Source organism: Lutjanus erythropterus, chromosome 19, assembly GCF_056507025.1.
Source record: "Lutjanus erythropterus isolate fLutEry1 chromosome 19, fLutEry1.hap2, whole genome shotgun sequence".
In the NCBI taxonomy this organism is placed as follows: Eukaryota; Metazoa; Chordata; class Actinopteri; order Lutjaniformes; family Lutjanidae; genus Lutjanus; species Lutjanus erythropterus.
The window spans coordinates 4,063,452-4,089,020 of NC_139335.1; the positions used below are offsets into that span (position 1 = coordinate 4,063,452).

At 40.7% G+C, this 25,569-nt stretch overlaps 1 protein-coding gene across 1 annotated transcript in view; it reads left to right on the plus strand.

The window, feature by feature from the left end:
- Nucleotides 1–20,177, plus strand: part of slc38a12 (solute carrier family 38 member 12) — a 66,657-nt gene extending 46,480 nt beyond the window's left edge. Inside the window, exons 9-10 of the mRNA XM_084744125.1 lie at nucleotides 441–534; nucleotides 19,123–20,177. Of these exons, the coding sequence (XP_084600251.1) occupies nucleotides 441–534; nucleotides 19,123–19,886 (858 nt within the window). The 3' untranslated portion in view covers nucleotides 19,887–20,177. The remainder of the gene's footprint in view (nucleotides 1–440; nucleotides 535–19,122) is intronic.
- Nucleotides 20,178–25,569: the final 5,392 nt, after the last annotated feature.

Genomic DNA, 25,569 nt, shown 5'->3' on the forward strand with positions numbered 1-25,569 from the left:
ACTAATTATAAAACACAACATAAATAAGTACTTGCTAAACTTAATGAACCATCTGTTTACCATTTTTCAGCCCGAAGAATTACCATAACTTTGGATAAATCCACGTCTTACACAGAAACAACTGATTAAAAATTAGAATTACCTCAGATGTAGCATTGTACAGATGTTCATAATATTCATCCCCTGTAAATCAAACTTACTCACCGACAAGCTCTGACATTTACGATGACATTTCACCGTTATTGTTTCTCATTATTTGCCTGCTCTTGTTATTGGACAGTAAAGGAAGGTCCTTTCTTAAAGCCTGGCTTTACAAGACCATGAGTTTGGCTCCTGTCATCCCTTTGTGTCACGATGAAAGTACTGATTTAAGATTGTTGTTTGTTTGTCTTAAACATCAGTAAGAGTAATCAACTCTTCCTCTCCGTCTCTTCCTGCAGAGCATGTTCACTCTTCTGTTGGGTCCGTTCACCTTCTTCAACGCCCAGAAGACCAAATATCTTCAGATTCTCACCTCACTCATGCGCTGGATCGGTAAGAATCATCTAATCCTTTAAATTATTTCCCATTTGGTGGCAGGAGTGGGCGGTACACCGGTGAAGTCGCTGGTGCCACGCTCACCCAGGATGCAGGTTTTCAAATACCATCATAGATGGAAAAAAAATGAAAAGAATAAAATAATGATAAATGTTTTAGCATGCAGGAAGAGGTTTATTCACAAAAGAGAGACAGAGGGAGCGACATTTTTTATCCCTGGAACAGAAGCACAGTCAAAACAGTTTTAGGCAACAATAAATGCAGCGAGGAGAAAAGTGGGTTCCAAACCTGACCGCTTTAGTGTACTTTTTGGTGGTATGGTGTCAATAATTGTTGAGGCAAAATGGCAGTTATGTTAATCAGCATTAGAGTGAACATAATAACATAACCTAAACTGTGCGAGCAGCTATGATTTTCGAGGTCATCAGTATTTTCTTTCAGGAGTACCTACTGTTTTCCCATTTTTTCTATGCAGCTCCAGTATTCATTCGTGTTGCCTTCATCCGCTTGTCTCTGGCTCTTGGACTTGTTCAGACAGTGTAGAGAGGGATGTTTCAATCTTGGTCAGCAGTATTTGTATGTCTGCTGTCTTCTTGTCGATGTGTTTAAGCAGGTCTTCTTCTTCTTCATGGATAGCTTTCAGTAAGCTGTTGTGTCCTTCTTATTAGTCTCCCATGCTAGTGGGTTTTGCTTAGCAGCTGTTTCATTGTAACCAGCTTGTTTATGATGTTGAGGCTTGCAAATGCACGGCCGGGTAAAGTAGGTGGCTAAAATTCTAAAGTTAATAGAGGATGACTGACCAAGATAAAAGCAGGTGCTTGTCGCAGCAAACCGCTTGTTGAACCTACGGCGGATTTGGTGGCAGAAACTCCTACAGGCTGGAACAGTGTTCTTCTTCAGGAATAATGTTCTAATACTGAGGGTCAGTCAAGAGAAACTATGTGAATGTTGAGTCTCATTTGAAGCCAGTTAAATTATATGCCTATACCTATATGCCTATACCTCATTTTTATTTATTTATTTTTTTATTGCCAATAGAGTGAAAATGGATAGAATCATATTTGAACGGAGTATCCCATATTATTTTTGTAATACTGTGATATAATACTGTCACTAAGGCTGCAAATTAGTTGATTAATCGATTAGTCCATTAAACTATTTTGATAATCAGATTAATCCTTTCATCTTGACAACATTTGGTGGCTTCAGCTTAAATATTTCAGGATTTGCTGGTTTTCTTTGTGATCTATGATAGTAAATGAATAGTTTTTGGGTTTTGGATTTTTTTTTTGGTCATTTTAATAGATCAAATGATCAATGAATTAATCTTGAAGATAATCCGATTAATCAGTAATGAAAATAAACATTAGTTGCAGCTATAAACATCACCATTAAAATAAATAATGTGAAATATATTTTAGGTCATATCGCCCACCCCTGTTCTTTGCCTTTCACCGTTTCCTTCTCACCCTCTTTCTGCCTCCTCTTTTTCTACCAACATATATTTCCATTTTCTCTGTGTCTCCCCCCATTTCTTTCATCTCTCCCTCCCTCCTCCCCTCGCCTGTGTGGCTGCTGCGCTCAGGTCCGTCCATCATGGTTCGGTCCTGCTCTGTGTCTTTGATTCCCATCTCCTCTCATTCCTCAGCCTGACAGGCCTGACAGCCCGTCCCAAGCTTGATTGGACCGTCACTCACAGGGCGACGGGCGAAAATAAACCGCCCGTCCTGGGTCCGCTGTTAAAATCACAACACCACTGAATCATGGCGCTCCCGCCGCCCCCGCACGGCACAGCCTGCGTGCTAGCTCGCATAAACAACACACAAACACAGCAGCATCCACACACTGTCCACTGTCTGGCTGGCTAAATAACATGGGCACTTTAGCCGCACCTTTCACTCCTCTTCATCTGTCTTCAGCCTCCTCCGGCAGCTCATGTATTTGATTGGTGTTATCGCTTTTGCGGGGCTTTTTACAACACTGGCTAATGATTCAAAATGGCTGCAGTGGAAGCTCTGTGTTTCCTCTGTGTATTTGAGCGATAACACGTGGAAAAGGACACTCATATATTGTGATTTAAAAATGTGAAGAAAATAACGATAAATTTCAGTTGTAGTCTTAGTCACTGTGTGTTGAACGCTGTGATAAATGTTTGGTTGAGCTTTGATGTGTCATGCTAATGATGGAAAATGTTATTAATGAACATGACATTGAGAAGAAGATGACAGGTAATTAGCCAAGCGCTTTTTTTCCCTTCAAAAACATGCACTGCCCTGCAGCACTATATTTAGCAAGAGAAGCCAAAAGAAAATGACATTAACACTGCAGAACAGAATTCATATAAACGTTCCTTTTCTCACAGTACTGAGTGAAACACATCTTACATACTGTGGTATATCTTAGACGCAGAAGCAGATGGCACCGAATATCAGAAATGTCCTTTAAGAACAGGGGTCGTAACCCTCAGCAACACTTGGAATGAGGCCATCTTCAGACCTGGTGTTAACTTGCGTCCTGGGCGAACTGATCACAGATGGATGACTCCAACTACAGGTGTGAACGCATTCAGACCACATTCAGAGGTGGCACACTACACTGAAAGACCGCCTACTTAAGTGACATCCTGTATGTCCGTCGAGTATTTCATTGTAGTGCCACAACACAACATCTGCTGCAGAGCCCAGACTCCATAAAAAAAAATCTGCCTGTTTTGAGAGTTGTTGAATCAGGCAAAACTTTATAAACTTTGTAAAACGCTGTCTACAACAAATTCTTAATTATTTAGGCCTTCTTATAAATTCAGCAAATGTTATACATCAAGTTATTTCTTCCTTTGTGGAAAAACATTGTGTGTGTTTGTTCCAGCGGGCCAAAGGTAAAAACAAGACATTTTGCAAACATGTTTATTTGCAGACAGAGCTGGGCAGTAAAATGACTATGGTGAATTCTTAATCAGTTTTGCCTGCTTGTAAATTCTGCATTAAATGCAAAACATTCAGTCGTTTCTTTTCTTGTAAAAAAAATCACATTGTGTTGCTGAGAAGAGCAGACAGGAGAGACACTGTGGTGCGTTTGGACGCACGCTTTTACTCTTTTCCACTGAGCACGTCGCGTCTGCGCCACGGTTTTGACCCATCCTCCACACAGCTTCATGTCCCTCCAGAAGCGGAGCGTTTTGCCATCCTGATTTTGTTTACTCTCTCAGATTCTCTATACTGTTCCTGTGTTTGCCTTCCTGCCAGCTCAATATGCTCTGTGTAGCTCACGGCTTCAGTCAAAAATAGACTCAGTGCGTATTTGAAGCGGACCAGAGCGGAGAGCTGCATCTGCGACGCGCTGCTGGTGAAATCACAAGCATTGTGTGGAATAGCTGTGATCAGTTCTGACGGACGTGGCTCAGCCATAACGCAGTGCAACTGTGCCTGGCGGAATCGAGCCATTACTCTTTCTCTGTCATTAACGCCCTTCTGTAATGTGACTTAGCCAGAAAAAGGAAAAGTGGGCATTGTCCTGATCGCAGTATAGTTATGAAATCCAAGCTCTCCTGCTGTGCTGCTGACAATGCAGGTAATCAGACACCACAGACGTGTGATATAACCATGCTTTTGAATTTTGGTGGCATCTTGGCAAGCTAAACTGCCAACTCTGTCAATAAATGATTGTATTATAGATTGTAGCTGCTGCATAAATGGGACAATCAAATGTCACATCACATTGAACATTTTTTCCAGATGTGGGCACAAAAAGGACAAAATGCAGGTATCGTTTGACCGGTGACTTTTGATATGATCATTCAATGCCTCATAGGTATTGAATACTGATACCCAGCCCTACTCATGAGCATCAGGAGATGCATTGTCACGCCAGGTGTGAACCCAGGTACACAGAGCTGTCCACTTGTGATCATATCACCCAGGGTGCGTGTTAATCCCAGGTCTGGACACGGTCTAAGAGTACTCTGTTATCAATCCTGAGATGTTTGTCAAATTCTAAAAAGCAAAGAAGATGAGTTTCCTGAATTTCCATGCAACTGAGTGTGTAAAGACAGTTGTAGATTGTTTGTAACAGTGTTTCTGGATGAGCTGCTGCTCGAGGACAAGAGAAAATACTACACTTGTTTTTTTTTTTTTGTTTTTAAAGACAGCTACAAGGTGTTTGGTGTGATATAAAGGGATGTTCTGCTCCCAGAAGCACTGTATAAAGTAGCTGCAGTATCCTACATTTACTCCCCTGTTTACATGTGGATCACAAACTGTGCCTATAAATCAAATGTTAGACAGCCTATTCCACTCTAGATCTGCCTTTGTAGTGTCACACACTCCCCTGCAGGTTTGAGACGTGGCTTGAGACGTGGCGTGTTGGATGTCAGGGTTAGCAGCTGGCTGGTGTGTTGGGGCGCTGCCTCCTGCCCTCAGCTCTGGCCTTGTCACCATCGTTGCCACTCAACTGTAGTCACCTTCTCGTCCAGCGAGCCCTGTTTTTTTTTGTTTTTTTTTTCACTCCAAACATGAGTGATGGTGTGACTGCCTGCTGCTGTGCTGCCTGTAACATGCTGTGATTTTCAATGGAGTAGCTGTTAGCCCGGGTCAGTGTGACACTGCTTTTACAACCCAGAACTCCTGACTGCAGTCATTTTTTTCCCCCAGCCGTGCTGCTTAATTGTTCCTAAATTAAAATGGAAAGTGGTGCAAAGGGCAGCGTTCAGGCTCAGGCCATCTGTACTCTTTTGGATGGGCCGTGGAATATGAGCAGCATCTTCAACACTACAAATTCATTTTCAGCAAAACTAGACAGCGATGTGTTCAACTGTTCTACCATTTTCAGCAGCTAATGGGTAATCGCCTGAAGGCATCATCTCGAATGTGTGAGACGCTCATGATCAGTTATTTACCAATTGCACAGATGCTCCTGACAGCTGTGTTTGGGCACATCTGAAATAAAACTCAAAGAGGCAAAGAGTGTGCTACCAATCAGGGCAAATAATAGTGACATTTGTTACTGAATGTAATTGAATGCATTCTTATCTTTATTGTGGACATGTGCTCCATGGTGCACTGGGATTTATGGGGTAGGTCATTTCTTATTTCACCATTTTATTTTTCAACCTCAGTTACAAAAAAGCTGAGACTTTGTTTAAAACAAATAAAACTGAATGCAATGATTTGCAAATAGTTTTCGAATTGTATCTAATTGAATGCAGTACAAAGACAAGATATTTTATTTTCAAATTGATAAACTTAACTGTTTTTTTTTTTTTTTTTTGGTAAATATACACTCATTCTGAATTTGATGCCTGCAACACATTTCAACAAAACAAACTAAAAGAGACATTTTAAATTAAAATGAGATGTGAGACAGAGTTAGAGTAATAATAATTTCCTTGCACGTTATGTCGATAAGCGTTTGGGAAGGTAAATAGTGTTGCAACCTGTTGCAGTCGGCCTCTTCATTTCCTGCCTGCTGCACGCTGAAAGCATGAGGGATCATTATCAGCTCTTCAGAAGACCACCTCCTTAACGCTGACAGGAGCAGAGAGCTCCTCTAATTGATATTGAGTGGTATGAGAGGAAGGGAATAAGTTAACGGCCTCCTCGCTCGGTAAACGAGTATTAATCACTTCCGTCCATCTCTCCTGGGATGGATGTGTGGCTGTTCGCGGCCTCAGAGGGGTTACTGTCTATATTAACTGTTGAGTGAGTGGCATATGGATCCTCTGCTTCCCAGGAGCGACTGTCACATGTTGACATTTTCCTTCGTTTTCCCTCTGATGCATCTTTTCTGAGCTCATTTACAAGAGCTTGTAAGAGTTTTCTGCTTAATAGTTCTGCAGAGAGTTAGACTGTAAATACAGACACCTGTTGTATCGTCTTCCAGTGTTGAATCAAAGTGGAGTTAAAGTGACTTTTCTGACACTTCCTTTTTGACATTTTTCTGTTGAGCAGTATAAAATAAAACACATTAAATCATCTTGGGTTTGGTTGGGTTCATATGGAAGCCCATTTCTGCCAGTGCAATAAAAAAAGTTCCTGTGAATTATGATAATGGGAACCTTTCTAGAAATAATAAGCTAATTAATGACTTATCTTGAAGTAATGACATGGTATCTCAAACTAGTGAGAAACTCTTTTAATGACTTTGTACCTCAGAATTACTTCTCTTGACAAACTTTTTCAAAATCATGCTCAGTCTCTAAATAATTAGAAAAAAAAACAACCTCAAAATGACTTTTAAAAAAATGCCTTACTATCCTAAATAGTAAGAAAGTTTCTCCGAATGACTTAATATCTCAAAATATTGAGAAACTTTATTGAATTAATGACTTAGTACCTTAACATTACTTATTTTGAAACAATAAGAAGCTTTATCAAAATAATAACTTATCCTAAATAATGAGAAATTGTCTCCAAACAATGACCTGGTATCTCAAAATAATAATTTTATTATCTTGAAGTAGTGATTTTGTATCAAAAATGACTAGAATTCTCTCAATATGACTTACTTGTCTTGAAATAATGACTTAATATTTAAAAAAAATAATTTTGAGATATTAAATGTTTATTTTGAGACTTACAGATCTTTTTTTTTATCACACTGGCAGAAATGGACTTTTATAAAACAATAAAACTTTGAGGGGGGTGAACAGTTTTTATAGGCACTGCACTTGAAAGGAGTGCCTGTATTTTCATGTGTAGTTTATGAAAAATAAAAAGCTAAGGATTATTTCCCTGTGTGAAAATATGAACTCTTTAAGATCATATTTGAGAAAACAAGTCTTAAAATATTGAGAAACTTAGACTTAGTATCTGAAAATGTCACAAAATTACCCATTTATCTTGAAAAAATGACTAACCATTTCAAACTAAATCATTATTTTGAGTAACTTGGCCAGTATTTTGAGATAATTTGTCATGATCATAACTTACTTTTAAAATCACATTGGAGGACTTCCATAATTTTATTAAACACTAAAACTTTGAGTGCAGGTGAGTAGTTTTTGGAGGTGCTCTGTGTGTAGTTTATAAAAATAAAAAGCTAAGGTTTATTCCCCATGTTAAAATATAAATCCTTAAAAATTATATATGAAAACACATAAAATTAATGGTCATTTTTTTTTAAATCATTGGGACTTTAAAGTAACCGACCCGACTGTGATAAAGTTAATATTTATGTGAAATATATATCAATGGCACAGTTTTCCTCGTCTGCACAGACAAAGAGTCAAAGCTTCAGTGATCCTCACCATCCATCTAATGCTCTTAGTTTACTACAACATGGTGTACGGAGTTAAAAAAAAAAAAGTGCCCGCGGGGGTATTCGCAGCTGCCCAGCGTCGTTCTAAATGGGCGAGGGAGGGAGATATTGTTTTTGAAGGTCAGGGGGACTCTGGTGGCCGGTTGAGTGGAAAGTTCGGTTTGTCCAGAGCATGCGGCTCACGGGGGATTGGTGAAATATGAGCAGGCCTTAATGAACCGTAGAGCAGAACTACAGTTCAGAGGTCCTGAAAAATTACAGTTAAGGGGGTAAAAAAAAAACACAGACTAGAAAACATCATTCCTGCTCTGTCTTCCTGATGTCAGCCAAGGACTAAACTATCAGACTTTTGTGGAGTGTAACAAAACAGACACATGATCACGGCCACTTTCACTGTTCTGCCCCTGTCCTCCGTCCCTGCTCAGTATTGACGTGTCTTTGCGTAATGAGAGGTTTGACTTCCTGCTGAGACGAGTTCAGGGTGATTAGGTGAATGTGTGCATTGGTTGGAGAACGTGATCAATTGGATCTATAGCCGGTAACTAAGCTTTTAATTATGGTCGGTGACCTCTAGGTCTTGTTTACTTCAGAGCTGCTTTCATTCCATGGCAAGAGTGACTCGAAGGGAGGAATTAAAGCTTTACCTTCAACTGTTTGTTTCAAAAGAAGCTATTTGTTCATGATTGTTATCTATTTCTTCAAATCATGAACCCGTGAACCTCTAATGTGTCCTTAATCCTGTGCGAATGTGCAGCAGGCAGGAACAAAACTCTGCCAATACTATAGTGTTGTTATATAGTGCGATATCCAAATCACAGAAGCTGCAATTAATGAATGAAAATGTGTGACAAAACAGCATTATGATGACGCTACAGAGACGCCCCGGGTGACAAATCCGGTTCTCCAGATGTTTGCTTGGTACAGACCCCAACAAACGTCACACACACACGTTTTGTAGTAGAAATGAACATTGTGGTGCAAAAATGATCACTCCCAGTAGGGCTACAACAAAGGTTGGAAATTATCTCGTGGCTGGTGCTAATTTCCAACCCTGGCTGCAACTAATTATTATTTTCATCATCGATTAATCTGTTGATTATTTTCCCCATGAATCAATTGGTTGCTTGGTCTATAAAGTGTCAGAAAATTGTGAAAAACGGGTGATCAGTGTCTCCCATCAAAAGTTTTGTTTTGTCCACAAACCAAAGACATTTTCTGTTTAAAAAAACGAGTCAAATCAATCAAAATTGTAAGTGATTAATTTAAGTTGATTAATTATCAATAATCACTGCAGCTCTAATTCCCACTTATCATGAATCATATCACAATATCTGCCAAAATAATCGCAATGATTTTTTTAACCTCATTTTTTTTACCATATCATCCAGCTCCAGTATTGTTTTACACATATTTACACTTTTTAACTCTTTACCTTTCTAATAAACATTTTTTTGATGCTCCATCACATTTTTGAAGAATAATTTCTGCATTAAAGATGATAACAAAGACTCCTCCTCTGGATTGGCTTTTTTTCTGGCCCATTCTGACAGAAAACTTTGAAACTTTAAGATGAGACTTTGTACCTGCCGTGCTGGATGCTGGATGAAACTGTCCCAGCAGGAGACAGCCGTCCAGCTTCAGCTGGTTGCAGGTTTAAGAGCTGATGTAGGCCAAAGCCAGGGTGGAATATCTGAAACATACTGTACATTTAGCAACAGCAAAGACAAGTGCAAGTAGAAGAATTTGCAAAGCTCAACCGTAAAAGATGGACATAAATTCCTTGTTAATGGCAGCAACGGCCTCAGGAACGAAGGAGGCTCGAGCTGTAGAGCTCCTGAACCAAGGGACTGTGTACCTCTGCCCAGAGGACAAAAAGGTGGAGCTCCTGCTACAAGGGGTGGGGTTGGACGGTCAGGATGGAGGTGACCCTTCTGACCAGATGCCTCTTATGCAGAGTGGAGAGACTTCAGTTGGGGCCACCCCTGGGATCTTAGAGCAGGTCTTCACCACTCTGCAGCGTTGTCTTATTCACAAACCAGCAGACCAGTACAAAAGATAAAATAGATTCAATTAAAGAGCTATAAAACAGAGTCAGTAAAAGAATACTTAAAATACTGTCCATTTTGATTGTTGAAAGAAGTGATTATTCTCTACAGTCTGTGCACACCACATGGCCTCCACCATCAGATTTCTGTCTCCTGCCATCTCCTGATGTCTTTTATTTCATGTAAACATGCCGGACAACATGCACCCACACATTCAGTTCTACAATAATGCTCCTTTGCTTAATTGATCAATCTCTCATAAAACAGTGAATAAAGCTCAAGGTAACCTCGACAAAATTGTTACTTTTTGTCCAACCAATAGTCCCAAAGATCCTCAGTTTACAATGATATGAAACAAGACAAGCAGGAAATCTGAGAAGGTGGAACAAGGGTTGCAAATTTTGCGTTTTCCTTAATCAGTAGTTCACAATACAATCGATTAATCATTGATAATTATTAAGATACAAAACTGTCTTTTTTTTATTTGTTTAAACAATTGTAGCAACACTTAAGTGAAACAAGGGCTGCATGATTTAGTAAAAAAAAAGTCATAATGTGATTATTTTGACTGAAATTGCAGGACATCAGGACATTGCACTTTGCGCAGCCCTATGTGAAACTAATTCTTGAAGTGCAAACACACAGTGTAATAAAAAAATAAGACTTTTACTCTAAACAGCTGGACTTTCCACCTGTTCTCAGTCAACAAGTGGCTCCAAATGTTGTCAAATGAGGTGCAGTTACCATTTCTAGACTAACAAGGCCATCCAAACCAAATCATAAGAGAACATTATCGGTTAGTTAATTTTTGGTTAATTTCTTAAAAGACTGATATCCCTAACTGGAACCAGAGAACACTTTTTGCTTGGTAAATACCCTTAATGAATCTATAGAAAGACTTTTTGTTCAGTAGTTTTACATCCGTTAACTTTGAAAAAGACATTGCTTTGAACTTAAACTGTTTACTTTTTATTATGATTTTCTTCTGCCAGCCACACTGATTCAGTGCATCTCAGTGCAGCGTAACTTTATATATCAGTAAGCACCAGCAGATAATTTGTTATTTCCTGTTTTAAAGATGAGATTGTTCCTTGTCTTGCAGGTTATGGAGACAGGTGCATTAGTTTCTTATCTGTGGATGATGTACAAATTTTCCGAGCTCCGGCTGAGTGAGTCAGCTAATTGATGTTTTCATGAAGCTGTCAGATGGTGTCATGGAGTTTGGCTGCCTCGTCACTGTGAACCTGAGCTGCAGTGTGGAGTGTTAAACAGTAGGCCAACTGCTGTGCTGCTCTGTGCTGTGTTTACTGATAGCGCTATCTGAGATCACACAACTTGTTGCGAGGCGAGGCAGACGCTTATCACCCAGTCGCCCACTGAACACAGCAACAGCAGCAGCCCGCTAGCTCCTGTCCTGTTTGAAGTGATCGAGCTCTAGCGTGGCAAGAAATCCTGGGACCTTGGTGAGAACCGGGCGAAGGGCCAGGGCTACTAATTGCCTAAGAGATTATCCAAGAGCACTCAAGGAGTGTCTGTCTTAATTAATGATGGAGTGATTGCTGTGCTCTAAATCCACTAGAGGGGGAGATGTTTAAATTGGCAAACAAGATGGGAAAACAGTAGTGCAGCATCACCAGAACTGGGTCTGACCCCTGGTAGTCGAAGATTCAAATAATCAGTTGGAAAACACTCAGTCGACTGAGATTCTTCCAGTTCAGAGTTCAGTTCTTTCCTTTGTCGGGTCGGTCTTCATTGCAGTAACAGGATAAAACCAGTAGAAGATAATAAAAATGCACAGGGAGAACCAATGAGGAATTAAGAAACGGGTGGTTTCAGCTCTTGAAATGGTTGCTAGAGTAAGAGAGCTTTTTTATAGAGTAATTAAAATTAAGATTTCACCAAACTAACCACACTCCCTTTGTAAAAAATCATTGTCCGCTTTAGTCAAACTGGACAGAAAGAAAATTAAACTCATTGAAAACATCTTGGTTCGTCTTTCTACTTGGTTGAAGTAAATCCTTACTTAACAGTTTGAAGGAGTGCGGAGCATGCAGGGCAGGTGATGCTGGACAGCGGCTGCTGCAGTGCTGCAGTCTGGGGAGAGAAGCTCTGCACGTCTGCTGATTTATAACTGAATTATAGGAGGGCACGCACTTTTCCTCTCTGTGACTGTTTGAAAATCTGGTATTTTCACATCACAGATGACGATGAAAGGCTTTAAAACATGAGTCTTACTGATAAAACTTACTTATGTAGGTATGGCTCACTGAACTGAAGAAAAAAAGAACGAATCATCGAATATTCATTTTTTTTTTTACAGCTGAATCTGATTCAACTGACCAGAACCTTTCATTGCATTAGAGTACAGTGTGTTTCCTCAGTGTTTGAAGTGCTGTCACAGCAGCGCCACTCCTCTCGAGCATTAAAGCAGAGCTGAGAAGTCCTTGACCTTCTCACTATCATCAATGAATTGCTCACGTTTAAGTGTCCGAGTCACTCTCTCCGAGGAGCGAGACCCCCCAACTTGCAGCTCTCTCGTGCTCTGTCGCACATGAGATTGATCACCTCTCACCTTCTACCATTTTCTACTCATTAATTGAGTCCAGGAATCCCATCTCTGCCGAGATAGCCGCTGAAGAATCCTTCTTCGTGCGCAGTCAATGACTCCTTGGAGCATTGAGAGTGTGTGCCAGCCTTGGCTTAACAGCTACAGCTTTGTTTGCTACCAGTGAGAATACAGCTGTATGAGGCTCCTCTGGAGGGTTGTTAAGTTGAAGCATTCCTCACAAGGTCATTGCCATCCCCATCCAGGTAATATAAATCACAGGCTGCAAGATGGACGGCCACTAGTTACGTGGACGTGATATGTGGCTGTTTGACACCTGCTCAATTTGCTCAGTTCCCGTTGTTGCGTGTCAAGTGCACTGCAGAGTATTGGCGGGGCCCAGCGTGTCAATTTGAAAGTGCATGTAGTCTCCATATCCTGTCAGATATCTGCAGAGGTAAATGGTTTATCCAGGTAGGGCTGAGCGATATATATCGATTACATTTGTCATATTCGTGTATGAATTAATGTGCAATATAGCAGATGACCATCCAACCTTCTATTAGAAAAAGCACAATTGAAAATTCCTACTTGTGAACTTCACTTCTTATGAAATCCATCTACCCTGACTTCATGAAGAAGAAGTTATCTGGCATCACACAGCAATGGCAGCGCCCGGTTTGTCAGAGTCAGCCATGTTTTTGTGCATTTTGGCATCCTGTACCAGGGATGCTTTGAAGTCTGAACTTGGAAGTTTCAGCTGGGAGATTCTGACCTCTGACATTGTCTCAAATGCAGCGTTAGTCCTCTAATTTTATTGGCCTTGTCTACCAGTTGAGAGAGTGACCCCTGGTGGTTTGTGCTGCACACTACAATACATCACGTCAATGCAGCATCTCTGTATCAATTTAATAGAAAGAGTCTGTATTATATATTATTATATGTCTGTATTTTGACTGTATTGAGACAATAATGGTTATAAGAAGAGCTGACAAGTTTAGATTGAAACAGCATCAGGCTGATGTATATTTATTTATATTTGTGTTCAATATTCATTGTGATAGACACTGAATAATGCATTTGAATGTGACTCACCCCCCTCTTTTACATCAACCCAGTGACCTGCAAGGCTGTAGTGAATTTACTGTGTAAATAAAATACCAGTCTGTGTTTCCTTGGTCCTTCAAATGTGTCAAGGTGATCAAAGCTAATATGCTCTGATTTCATGGCTGCGTAGTGCTGCAGCATTGAGATTCATAGCTATAGGTGCAATGAGCGCGATAAAATTGTCACAGGCCGACGTGATTTGCCCACCTCGTGTAGCATGATGCAACTGAGAGTCGGTGACAAATGAGCACATTATGAAAAGCTTCAATCTAGTGGCTTTGTTCCTGGTGTTCAGCTCCTCTCTACCATCTGATTGACTTTCAATTTCTTTGAAAAATAAGGGGTTAATTCCTGTGTCTTAAGTAAGATAAATGACTTCTCTGCCTCTGATTAGCATAAACCTTTGTGAATTGTGGGCAGAAAAAAAGAGATGTTATGCTTTAGAATTTGCAATTTGGAGGGATTTGGAAAATTATTTCGTTATTAACCCTCATTTTACATTTAACTGGAAGCTTACCAGTACGGCCAGCCATGCTGTCCTTCATTACAGTCTCTGTTGCAGCATCTTTAAGGGATAGTTTGCTTTTTTGTGGTTATATGAGTCACTTATCCACAGTCAGTGTATTACCTGCAGTAGACGACAGTATCAGTTCAAGTGTGGGCTATATTAAGAATATTTTCACCAATTTACCTCGCTGTCAGACAGCCTTTTCTAACAGGGACCCAACGTTTTATAAGCCAAATATCACTCATTTCAAAATCGCCAGACTCCTTTGGGAAAAGCAGTGATTTCACTTTTGCAGAACACAGAAGTTGCTTCACTAAAGTCGCACAATAACACAACAAACTGGTAGAACAGATTGAGGCAGCAGTAGACCAGCAACTCTAGTGTTTGTTTGTGTGAGGTCAAATTACTTTTTCTTTTTTGCTAAAGGAGTCTGGTGGCTTCATAGAGAGCGCTATTTGGCTTATGTAATTTCTTCACTTGCCTTGTTGGGCAAGTGGGTCAGAAATCTGTTTGCCCAAAGTCAATTTTTGCTTGCCCCAGTCCAAATTGTTATTGTTATTAGCATATAAACAGTGACTGAAATTAATTGTCATGTTAAGTCTGGGGCTGCAGCGTATGTGATAATAAATGGAGAAAAGTGGGATCGCTTCTCCAAACTTGCATGTCGTCCGTAGATAACACACTGGTTATGGACAAGTACCTCACATGACCCCACTTAAACAAAAACTCTTATTATCCCTTTAATCTTGGCTAGACTTGCACAAAGGTGCTTTAGGTATTGTGTTGTTGCCCAGCCTCCCTGAGACACTTTAATTAAAAGCCCCATGCTTGTTTCCTTCCTCCCAAGTGTTGGTGTCAGAGAGGAGAAAAGCTCCCGTTCGTTCTCCTGTCCCGCACCTTTTCCTCCGTCGTGTTGAGCAGGCAGACAGGTGGCTCTGCTCGCTGGATCACACACACACACACACACACACACACATTACAGACAGACAGAAAGGTGGGAGGAAGATGAGAGTTTGAAGGAGAAAGAGAAGACAGAAGGAGCAAAGGGAGCAGGCAGATGGGGTAAAGTGATGGCTCTGTCACACATTTAAGATGTTTTTGTGTAGCATAGCAGGCCTCGAAAGACACAGATATAATAATGACATGTTGCAGGACTTTCCTCAGACATATTGTAGATGTTGTGTTACACACTCCAATTCCAGAGTGTGTATTTGTTTTCAGAATAATGTAACACAACTTTGCACTGACAGACAGTGGAGGTCTAGTTGTTGCACGTTATTGTCTAATTAGTGTTGCTCTTGTCTTGCGTAGCTGCAGCCCGCCTAAGCTTCCTCAAGTCTGGGGAGGAAGTGGTGGGGGAAAACAACATTGTACCAGTACACATCCTATAGCTGCAACTTGCTAACGGACTGCAGCACTCATTTTTGCACATGCAATTGTTAATAATTTGCCAATTAATCACCAATGAAACTAATCTTTAGTTGCAGCGCTACGATTGTAGGTGTGTGTCCTTGAAGGTTGGTCTGTTGCCCAGCCATTTGACCTCTCTACATCAGGTTGGAGCAGGGAGGATTGCAACTCACAGAGCCAGAGATTACTTTGGCTGTGAGCCAGAGATGCATTAAATATTGAACAATTGTGCAACAGGTTTACAGACTGATGTGTGTGAGTGCTTACACCCACTGTGATGTGTGTGTATGGAAAGTGTGAGACAAGGGTGAGTAATGTAGCTGTTTGTTCAGAATCTGAATATGCAGTATTTTTCTGTTGTAGTGGGCGATGCTTCGTTTTTCATCGTCCCTCTGCTCTCCTCTCCTAGATTTATGCTCCATAAGAAACCAATGAAGGAAGTTCATCTTGAATATTTTATTTTTCATTGAGCATCTGCATCCCGTCTTCCTCTCTCCTTTTGGACACAGCCTTAACCAGAATACAACAGACACTGTCAGGGGCTATAAGGACATATATAATCTTTAGTTATACCAAAGCTTAACAGTTCAGTTACTTGTTGACATAGCGTTCCATGTAAATGATCCATTTTTCTCAGTTCTTATCAGGGATATCACCTTCACTTTTTAGTTGGTACGTCAGCTTTAGTAGGTATTCTGGACAATCTTGACCCATTGTTCTCTCCCTGGAGGCTCAGCTTTCTACCAGTTTGTTTGGTCCAGACTTTCAGACTTTTCAGTTTGATCTGGACCTAAATTACAGGTGTGAAACCTCCTCCGGACCACGATCCAGACCAAAAAGCCAGACTTTGGTCCAGTGACAGGGGTGGTTTCTAGCATGAAAATATTTTTTGTATGGTTTGGACTTTAGCACTAATTACAGGAAATTATGGCAGGATATCATCAGAAGTGTTGTGCATGAACGCACTAAAAGAGCGGCGTTCATTCAATGTGCTCATATTTTTTGTGAACGGATCAGTTTGCAATTATGAATGATATTCTGTCCTGAGGGATAACGGCGCTCACATCATCAGCTGATTAAAGATAAAGTGTGATGGCAGCAGAGAGACAGAGCACACAAATATAGACAGAAACTTTGGTTGATCTTCATGATCAAAAAGTGTCAGAACTACACCGAAGACTGGAGATTGTGTTACAGAGAGAAACACAGTAATAAATCCACGTTGTATTCACTCGTCTCCTCTGTCTCGTCTCCGTCTTCATCTCCCTGCACTTCTCTTGTGTTATGGAGTGTTCAGTTGGCATTGGAGAGTCGGAATTTTGAGTTCCCAGTTGAAAATGTTGGAATTGTCGTTAAGTACAGATATGAGAGGGACTGAATATGATGCACCACTCAGTATGACATCATTATATATGATATAATTATAAAGAATCCAGCATCCCAGTTAGGAGGAGGTTCTATTTTAAATTAGGTTTTAAAACAAACGCACCAAAACAAAATTGAGTTGTGGGAGCACATGAGGACAGGAGGAGTCCAGAATTTTAATTGACCTCTGGTTTGACAGCTTTACAAAGAGTAAAGAGGAAAAAAAACTGAATTTGTTCAAGCATCTCTTTCCATAAATGGCCACTGACCCGTCTACAAACCAATCGATGTCACATACAGGGAGACGCAGCCCACGCAAGTGATGACATGTTAAGTTCTTCTGTCCACTTGGAAGATTGCAATGTGAAAGCAAAACTTACCGGACCAAATGCGACTCAAAAAAAATTACTTTGGTTCAGACCTTGGTCTGGACTTTTAGGTGTGAAAGCACCCTTAGATGATTATGGTCTTTACGTCTGTAAAATACTCGTCTTCTTACAATAATAATATATAAGCAGTCATAGCAGCACTGTTGTTTCCTTCTTAATCTTCCACAGACACTTTCCATTCTTGTTGTTAATTTGTTTCCAGACACCCACCTCTGTCCTGAACGCCTTTGTCGCTGATGGTTTCTCCTTCCCTTTGTACAGCCCGTCCCTGATAATTGGAATGAATTTTATCCTCCTGACATACATTAAAGTGCCACTGCAGGAGCACACAGGAACTGATTAATAGGGCCTGTTTGAAACTTCCCATCTTCCCCTCCACCTTGTTGAAGCGCTGCAACCTGTGCTGCAAACAGAAACTATTCTAGGAGCCGCTGTAGAGGCCCTCTTAAGTATTTCCATCAAAGGCAGCAGGGAGTGTATGGAAGCGTATGATATAGAACCATTTTCTGCATATGTGTGGCAAATTATGGTCCAACTGGTGCTTCTTAAATGTCACCCTGTGTTTAAAGGACAGCTTGATGATGAAAGTTGAGGAGCTGGCTGCTGGCCATCGCCGGGCTATGACTAACTCCTGGTGTCACGGGCTGATTGAGTGTGTGCGCGGAGGTGAGATGGCTTACCGGGGCCACGTGACTGTCAGCCCGTAACAGGACCGCACGTCAGGCTCGGAGGTCTCCTTTAGACACGCTCATGCTAGTTGCCGGAGAGGCACCTCCGGAAATCAATTGGAGATTGGATGTGAACAGCAGGAGGTGGAGACACACGGGGAGACTTCTCTATCTTCACCTGGTGCCACTGACTTTATGTCGAGCCATGAAATGCTCCCAAGTTGTTTTTTTACGCCCGATGTTTCTGGGACAAACAGCTGGAAGGCAGCTCCGCACTGGGAGAATGAACTTGATTCACATGTGGTATAAAACCTTCCCCTTTTAAAGGTATAATATGTAACATTTACACATTAAAATTAGAGTTTGATTATTAAATTAATTGCAAAGTATTTTGATAATAATTAGTTTGAGTAATTTTTAAAGAGTAAAAAATCACTTTTCTCTGATTTCAGCTCCTTAAATTGTTTCTTTACTCATTTTTGACAGTGAACTGAATATCTTTGGATTGTAGAAAAAACAAAACATTTGATTTGGGAAACATTGATTGATAGGGGTGTAACAATATATCGAATATTTGGATATCGCAATAAAAAAATGTTTAAATACCGTACCGGACAGTAACGATATCTACCATGATACTACACTGTTTTTGTTTTGCAGTTGTACATACATCATACAGAGGACATTATTGTATTATTGTTGTACCTTGAGTTTTTGGTATCATTACATCACTACTGATCGACAGTTTCCACCATTTTCTGACATTTTATAGACCACACAACTAATCGATTAATCAAGAAAATTATCGACAGACTAATCAACAATGAAAATAATTGCTAATTGCAGCCGTAATTAAAATTAGACCTGTCATAATTATTACATGACTGCAGTCATTAGAATTATTTCCATTCACTTGTATAAAAACAGCTGGATAAAACATAAATTTCATATTTCCACGTCATTTTTGAAACCTCTGAAATTTGACCTGTGCCCTTTTGTTGATCTTAATGACACCTTAGTCAAAAATGAGCACCACCAACTGTTCATATTGCACATTTCTTTGCTTTTTCTTTTGCTGATTCTTCTGTAAGTTTGTTTAATATTTGTACTACATGGTTGTGGATGACAAGGATATGGTCTGGTGCCATAATACATTGTTTATTTTGATTAATGGTGGCTGTCATTCTCAGTAATTTTTGTTTTCAGTAATAAGTTTCGTTTTTTTCATTGTCCTTCAAAAGAGGCATAAGAATTGCATTTTGTTTTTAACTCCATTTCCTCTGTTGTCTTTTCCCAGCATTCACCATGATGATCATCCTGGCTCTTATCCGTATCGGTAAAGGCACCGGTGAAGGCAACCCGCCAGTTGCCTCCCTCTCCGGTGTGCCCAACTTGTTCGGGGTGTGTGTCTACTCCTTCATGTGTCAACACTCCCTGCCGTCCCTGGTGACGCCCATCTCTGACAAGAAACGCGTCGGCGTCTTGGTGTTGGCAGACTACATTCTGATCCTGGGCTTCTACGTCCTCCTCTCGTTCACCGCCATCTTCTGCTTCGAGAGCTCGCGGCTGCACGACATGTACACCCTGAACTTCACGGACAACTGCAACGTGTTAGATATTCCATTCCTTCGCTACTTCCTCGGCCTGTTCCCAGTTTTCACCATCAGCACCAACTTCCCCATTATCGCCGTCACACTGCGCAACAACTGGAAGACCCTCTTCCACCGGGACGGAGGCACGTACCCGTGGGTGGTGGACCGTGTCGTGTTCCCCCTCATCACCCTGGTGCCCCCGATTGTGGTGGCCTTCTGCACCCACAACTTGGAGTCCCTGGTGGGCATTACAGGAGCCTACGCCGGCACAGGGATCCAGTACATTATCCCAGCCTCTCTTGTGTATTACGCTAGACGCCATCTGGAGCCCGTGGTGGGCAGGGATGCCATCAACAAACACCAGTCTCCCTTCCGCCACGCCTTTTGGGTGTGGTTTGTTTTGTTGTGGGCCATCTCCTGCCTCATGTTTGTCACAGCCAACATCATCCTGACTGACATCAAGAAATGAGAACTCACTCTTCTTAATGGAAAATAACTGTCTAAAACAAGAATCTCTATCTGATTGGCCAGTCTCTTTGTTCTGATACACGAGGCCTTACTTGCTGCTGGTTGGACAGTGTGCCTTTTTATGGGACTTTTGTTGCATATGTTAAATGTAATTAAGACTAATTTGTCAAATTTGTTAAAAGGGACCAAATGTCAAGTGTTTTTGTTCCATCACAACAGCTGGAACAGTGCATGACAACAATGAAAGGGAATTGAAAAGGATCATTTATTAAACAGATGTTTTGTCAACAAACACCTTTATAGTCTGAGGTTTTCACAAGGATTTGCAGTTACACAACTTTCAAAAATATATGATCACACTTTTTCATCCGAAGTGTCGTAACTATATAAAGTTATCCTACTTGTTGTATTGTTGGTTTTGGCAAAGTTAAAATAATTGCCGAATTCAACCCCCAATTCTGATGTTGGATTGGATCAGAGCGGGGGGGTGTCTGATGCAGAGGTGGGACCAAGTCGTTGTTCTGCAAGTTCCAAATTACGTCCCGGGTCTTAATTAAGTCCCAGGTCGCTGTTGAGCTAATGTTAGCTAAGCGTGTTAATATTAGCTTCGACTTAATGTTGTTTGTACAACTTCAAATATTGAACAAAGTTGGAAGTTGTTGCGTCTCCACCTGTAATTTTCGAGCCGCCTGTCTTACAGATTGCAATTAATTTTTTGTTGACCACTTAGCAGTTTTTTTGTACGTGAACAAAATTGATTGGATGATGTTGGATTGGTTCAAACAAAAGTGAATCTGGGGAATTAAGTGTCAACCTGCTGAAAATGAAGAGAGTTAACATTAGTTTGTTTTGGAAATGAATTCATTCATGGATTGACACTTAAATAACACTTTTCCATCTTTTTCGCTTGGAGGACGTCTTTCAGGATGACAGCAAGTTTGAAGGAGTAGAGGACTGATTGATTGAATTCAGAGAGCCGACTGACCCGGAGCAGAAGCTCTCCATAGGTAAAATGTATTATATGATTTGTAAACAGTTCAAGCTGTGTGCAGGGTTCATTGATGCTCCGACAGGGGGGAGGTCACCCGGTTGCAAGGTTAACAAAGACTTTTCCCATAGACCGGTGAGGCTTGATATTCACATCACTGACATACTAAAGCTCATTTGCTTTTCTCCACACGTTGTCTTTTAAATCATTGTCTCTGTAGTTTTTTCCCTCTTTTATCATATAAAACAGAGTTCTGTGAAGCATGTTTGCAACAGGCCATCTGCCATGTTGGATAAACTTCAGCAAAATCAACTTTGATCTGTAAAAATGAAAACTACAATATCATTTAGCAAAATTCTGATGAGAAAGCTGCAATGGATACATACACGAAAAATGTTAACGTGCAAATTAATTGCACGAAAAAAACGCTTCTGGTGTGAAAAGGCCGTAAAAGTCATCAAATTTGCGAGTCCCAGTCATGTGGCTTGAGTCCATACCTCTGGTCAGACACTGTTCAATGATCCTTAAACCACTTTCTTTGACGCAGAATGACGTTTTAAGAGTTTTAAGAGATTTTAGTCCGACTATGGAGGAGTGGGAGGGGGATCCACTGGACCTTTTGGACAGAAAGTTGCTATAAAAATATATTGAAAGCACCTGAAAGAGCCGAGCAGTGACAAGAAAAAGAGCCTGTCTCATCCAGACCTGTGCTCTGTTGCTAAACTGCTTGGCGTCTTCACAGCTTGATAATTAAACTGGAACAGAAACCAACAGGAACGAATCAGGGATGATCAGTCTTTTCATGGCTGACATGTATCCATTCCTCAGCTCCGATCTCCTCGCCCCCCTCGTGAACAATGAAGCCCCGTCCGTGACAGATCTGCTGACAGATAGGCCTGCAGGAAGAGTTCCATCTCTGTTTATCACCAGGCACTCGCTGCCTTTAGTTCACACACAGGGCATGTCTCCCATCTTTTACTGCTCAGCACCCATTCATGACTCTGTCAGCCTCATACTGTATCTATCACACAGCACAGCACCTGACAGGATAATAGTGATGTACAGTGCTTCAGCTCTGGATGTGGGGAAGACGTCAGTGGCCAAAAAGTGAGGCGGAGTGAGCCAATTGTGTGACTACACTACCCACTGTACTGCAGCTTAGTAATGCTGATTTCACCGAGGCTCGGCAGCTTCCTCTCTGAGTTGTGCCTGCATCTATGGACCTCATTATTACCCTGACATCTGTCTCATTTTGTCTTTCTGATTTTGAGTCAAACTTATCCATGCATTACTTCTTATTACTTCTGTGAATTTATCTGTGATGCTGAAAGGGATAACTTGATTATTTGATGTGGGACTGTATGAGGTACTTATCAATAGACATATTACCTACAGTAGATGCTGGTCGGTACACCACCAGTTTAGAGAAGCAGAGAGGAGTGCCAGCATGGAAGCCAAGCAATGTTCTGCAGGGGGCAGGGTCAAAGTGCAAAAAGGTATTTTAGACACTTAATGAAAAGGTGAAATTCACCCCAGTTCAAGTGCACACTGCGTTTAGAACAGGTAAATATCTAACTTTTTCCGCACAGAACAGTTCAGGTCCTAGTCTACCACTGCCTCAAACTGTTAGTTTGTTTGTGTTATTGTGTGACTTTGGTGTTTTAAAATGATAGCTTGTAGTCACTGAAGTCAAATAATAACACAAATAAACTTACAGATTGAGGCGGAGGTAGACCAGGAATTACTGTGTTATCTGACTTAAAATTACTGATTGATTTAAGTGCGATAACAGAAAAGTGTCCGGATATAGAAAACAACTGACTCAGTGGAAGAAAGAGTGCTCTGCTTTTTCACCTCCACGTTCACAACTTTTTCTTCCAAACACTGTTCATATCATTTGGAATTTTGGTTGATAATGAAAAATGTTGTCCTTGTCTTAGAAAGACTGTTTTAAGGTTAAGTGACACTTCATTTCTGAGCCTGTTTTACTGTTGTATTCAGCAACATATCCATAGCACAAACACTTCTGCTGTACATGTATCTTCTGAAAAGTACGGAGGCCGTGAACGTTGTTTATTGTTTTTTAACGTTATCTCAAAATCACAAGTTCATGCTAACAGTTTAATTTATCTCAACAAAACAAAAGGCAGATTTCTCAAGATAAGAACATAATTTATTACAAGAAAATGACTTTGTTTTCTTGTGGTGAAGAAAATTAACTTATAATTTAGAGATAAGAACATTTAAAAAATGTCTGTATCTTAATTTATGGCAGTTTCTTGTGATAAATGACATCATGAGATCAGAGCTTCGTTTTCTCTAGTTAACAAAATAATTAACCCATTTCCACAAGATGTGATCTTTGTTTTCTCTAGATAACAAAATAATTATCCCATTATCACGAGATCAGAGCTTTGTTTTCTTGAGATAACAAAATAATTAGCCTGTTACCATGAGAAAACTGATATGATCGAGTATATCCCTTAAATGGCTAAACTGATGCCGTTACCACAGATAAGAGCGTTGTGATAAACGGGACGGATTCGGTGTACATACTGCAACACGACTAGTTTTCACACATTTGGATTTAAATGCCACAACAGTTGAGGTCAATTAAAATGCAAACCAAGTATCTGTGTGTACAGTAGTTCACTGGGTTGTGGAGAGGCTGTGCAGCTTTTTCATCAACTGCTGTAATGCAGTTTAAATTGAAAGGTAATGTGCTGTGACTCAAGTGTTTTTATGGCACTGCAACTGTGAGATTTCTACTCATGCATTGTAGCGTTGCTGTAGTGCCGCTGAAGGTTGAGGAGGTCCCTCTGCTTTGTGGCGTTGTCAGTTTTTATTGTCACTACATGATCTGTCGTCACCAAACTGCAGTGAGAAAAAAAAGCCTCTGAGGGCCCTTTCGTCACTACCTCGTTTGGTCTGGACTTCCAGACTTTTCAGATAGATATGAAGGTGAGAAACCTTGGTGCTCTAGGTTTGGATCCCTTTGTTTCTAGGGTGCAAACATGTTTTTGGATAGTTTAGACGTTTGGATCAGTCGCAGAAAGTTCTGGCAGGCGATCGTTAGAACATCAACATGACAAAATGAGCCATGGCAGCACGTGGGGAGAGGAGGAAACCAAATGTTTAACTGGCATTTGGTCCACCCACTTAATAAAGAGCCATTTGGAAAAGACTCACAAAAATTGACAACATCAGACATATGCCTGTCTACAAACCAGTAAATTGCAAGTGTATAAAGACGCAGCTCACATAGTTGATGACACCAAGAAGTACGTCATCTTTAGTTCTTTAGCGTGCTTACATAATTGCAATGTGATATCAAAACTAACCAGATCAAATGTATAGAAGCAAACAAAAACATGAGCTTTGGTTCACATATCGAGGTGTGAAAAATACCATCCTGTCCTCACCAGAAAAATGTGTCTGCTGGTAGGATGTGCAAGCTGCTTATTCCGAATGATATGTCCTTTTATTGTTAGGTGGCGACCTCTAGTGGGTGTGGGTGTGGAGCAGGTGGGGTGGACTTTCCCCCTAGGAAACTGGGGTTTGAGTCCTGTTTGAACCAAACATTAAAGTTTTGAGTCAGTTAAGTTTTGTGATCAATGTGACTTCCTTTGCAGCATTTGTGAGTGGCGTCACTTTTTTTAATGTGATGTACGTAAAGTACGTATTTTAAACCAAACCCACCGCGATCTTTTTCTAAACCTGCCTAAGTAGTTTTAATGCCTAAACCTAACCAAACCGCAGCCATTTCACAACGGAAACCATGTGTGTTATGTCACGTGACTTAAAAGACTCCACGCCAAGAACTGTAACTATAAAAATGTTGGTTTGAAAATCGCTCTAACTCAAGTGGATGGCCGAGTCTGGACTGCACTTTTATAGTTGTGGTTTGGACACTGCCAGTCAGTTAGTTAAAATGATTTTTTTTACAGTTATAGTTATAGTTTGGTGTGGACAGCCCTACATAATGTAGTTAAGGTCAAGTAAGCCGGTTGCTACCAGTGATGTCTGGTTTGTGCACCTACTTTTGAACCATCCGCAGCATTTCCACCAAAAATAATTTGCATCGAGACCCCAAAAGTTGTGTCCCAGCTGGCGAAACGCCACGACTCCAAGAATCTTGAGCAGGACCGGTTCAAGAACCAGAGCTATTTTGGTGGAAAAGGGCATTTAGTGTTTAATCTGGACTCGGCAGGTTCTCGCTCGTTTGAGATCATCTGTGATTTCAGTTTCAGGTCGCATCAGTGCTGCATGAGTTGAGCTTCTGTCTGTCAGCTTTTGTGTGATTCAGGTGGAAATCTGTCACTGCATACAGAGACTCATTAATGCTCATTGTTATTTATGTCATTTACATGTGTTCATCCTCAAGTGTGTGCTGTTTGGTTTTTGTTCTTCTATATTCTGACACTACAGGTCTTCTTCTCTTTGTGGCACATTTGAATGAAAGTTACGAACACTTTAACCTTGGATCGATATTTATAATTCAATGTGGAGACGAAGCTATGACTGTGTGTGTTGGTGCGTCCGTGTGAGTGAATGCTTAGGTACTGAATATGTTAAATGTAGTTCTGATGACTCTTGTCAGGAGTTGTGAAGTGTGCCTTTCTTATGGGCTCATTTTCTTGCCCTAAACTTATTGACTGCTGTTTTCTTTGCGTCTTTTGAAAAAGCAGCTTGCCTG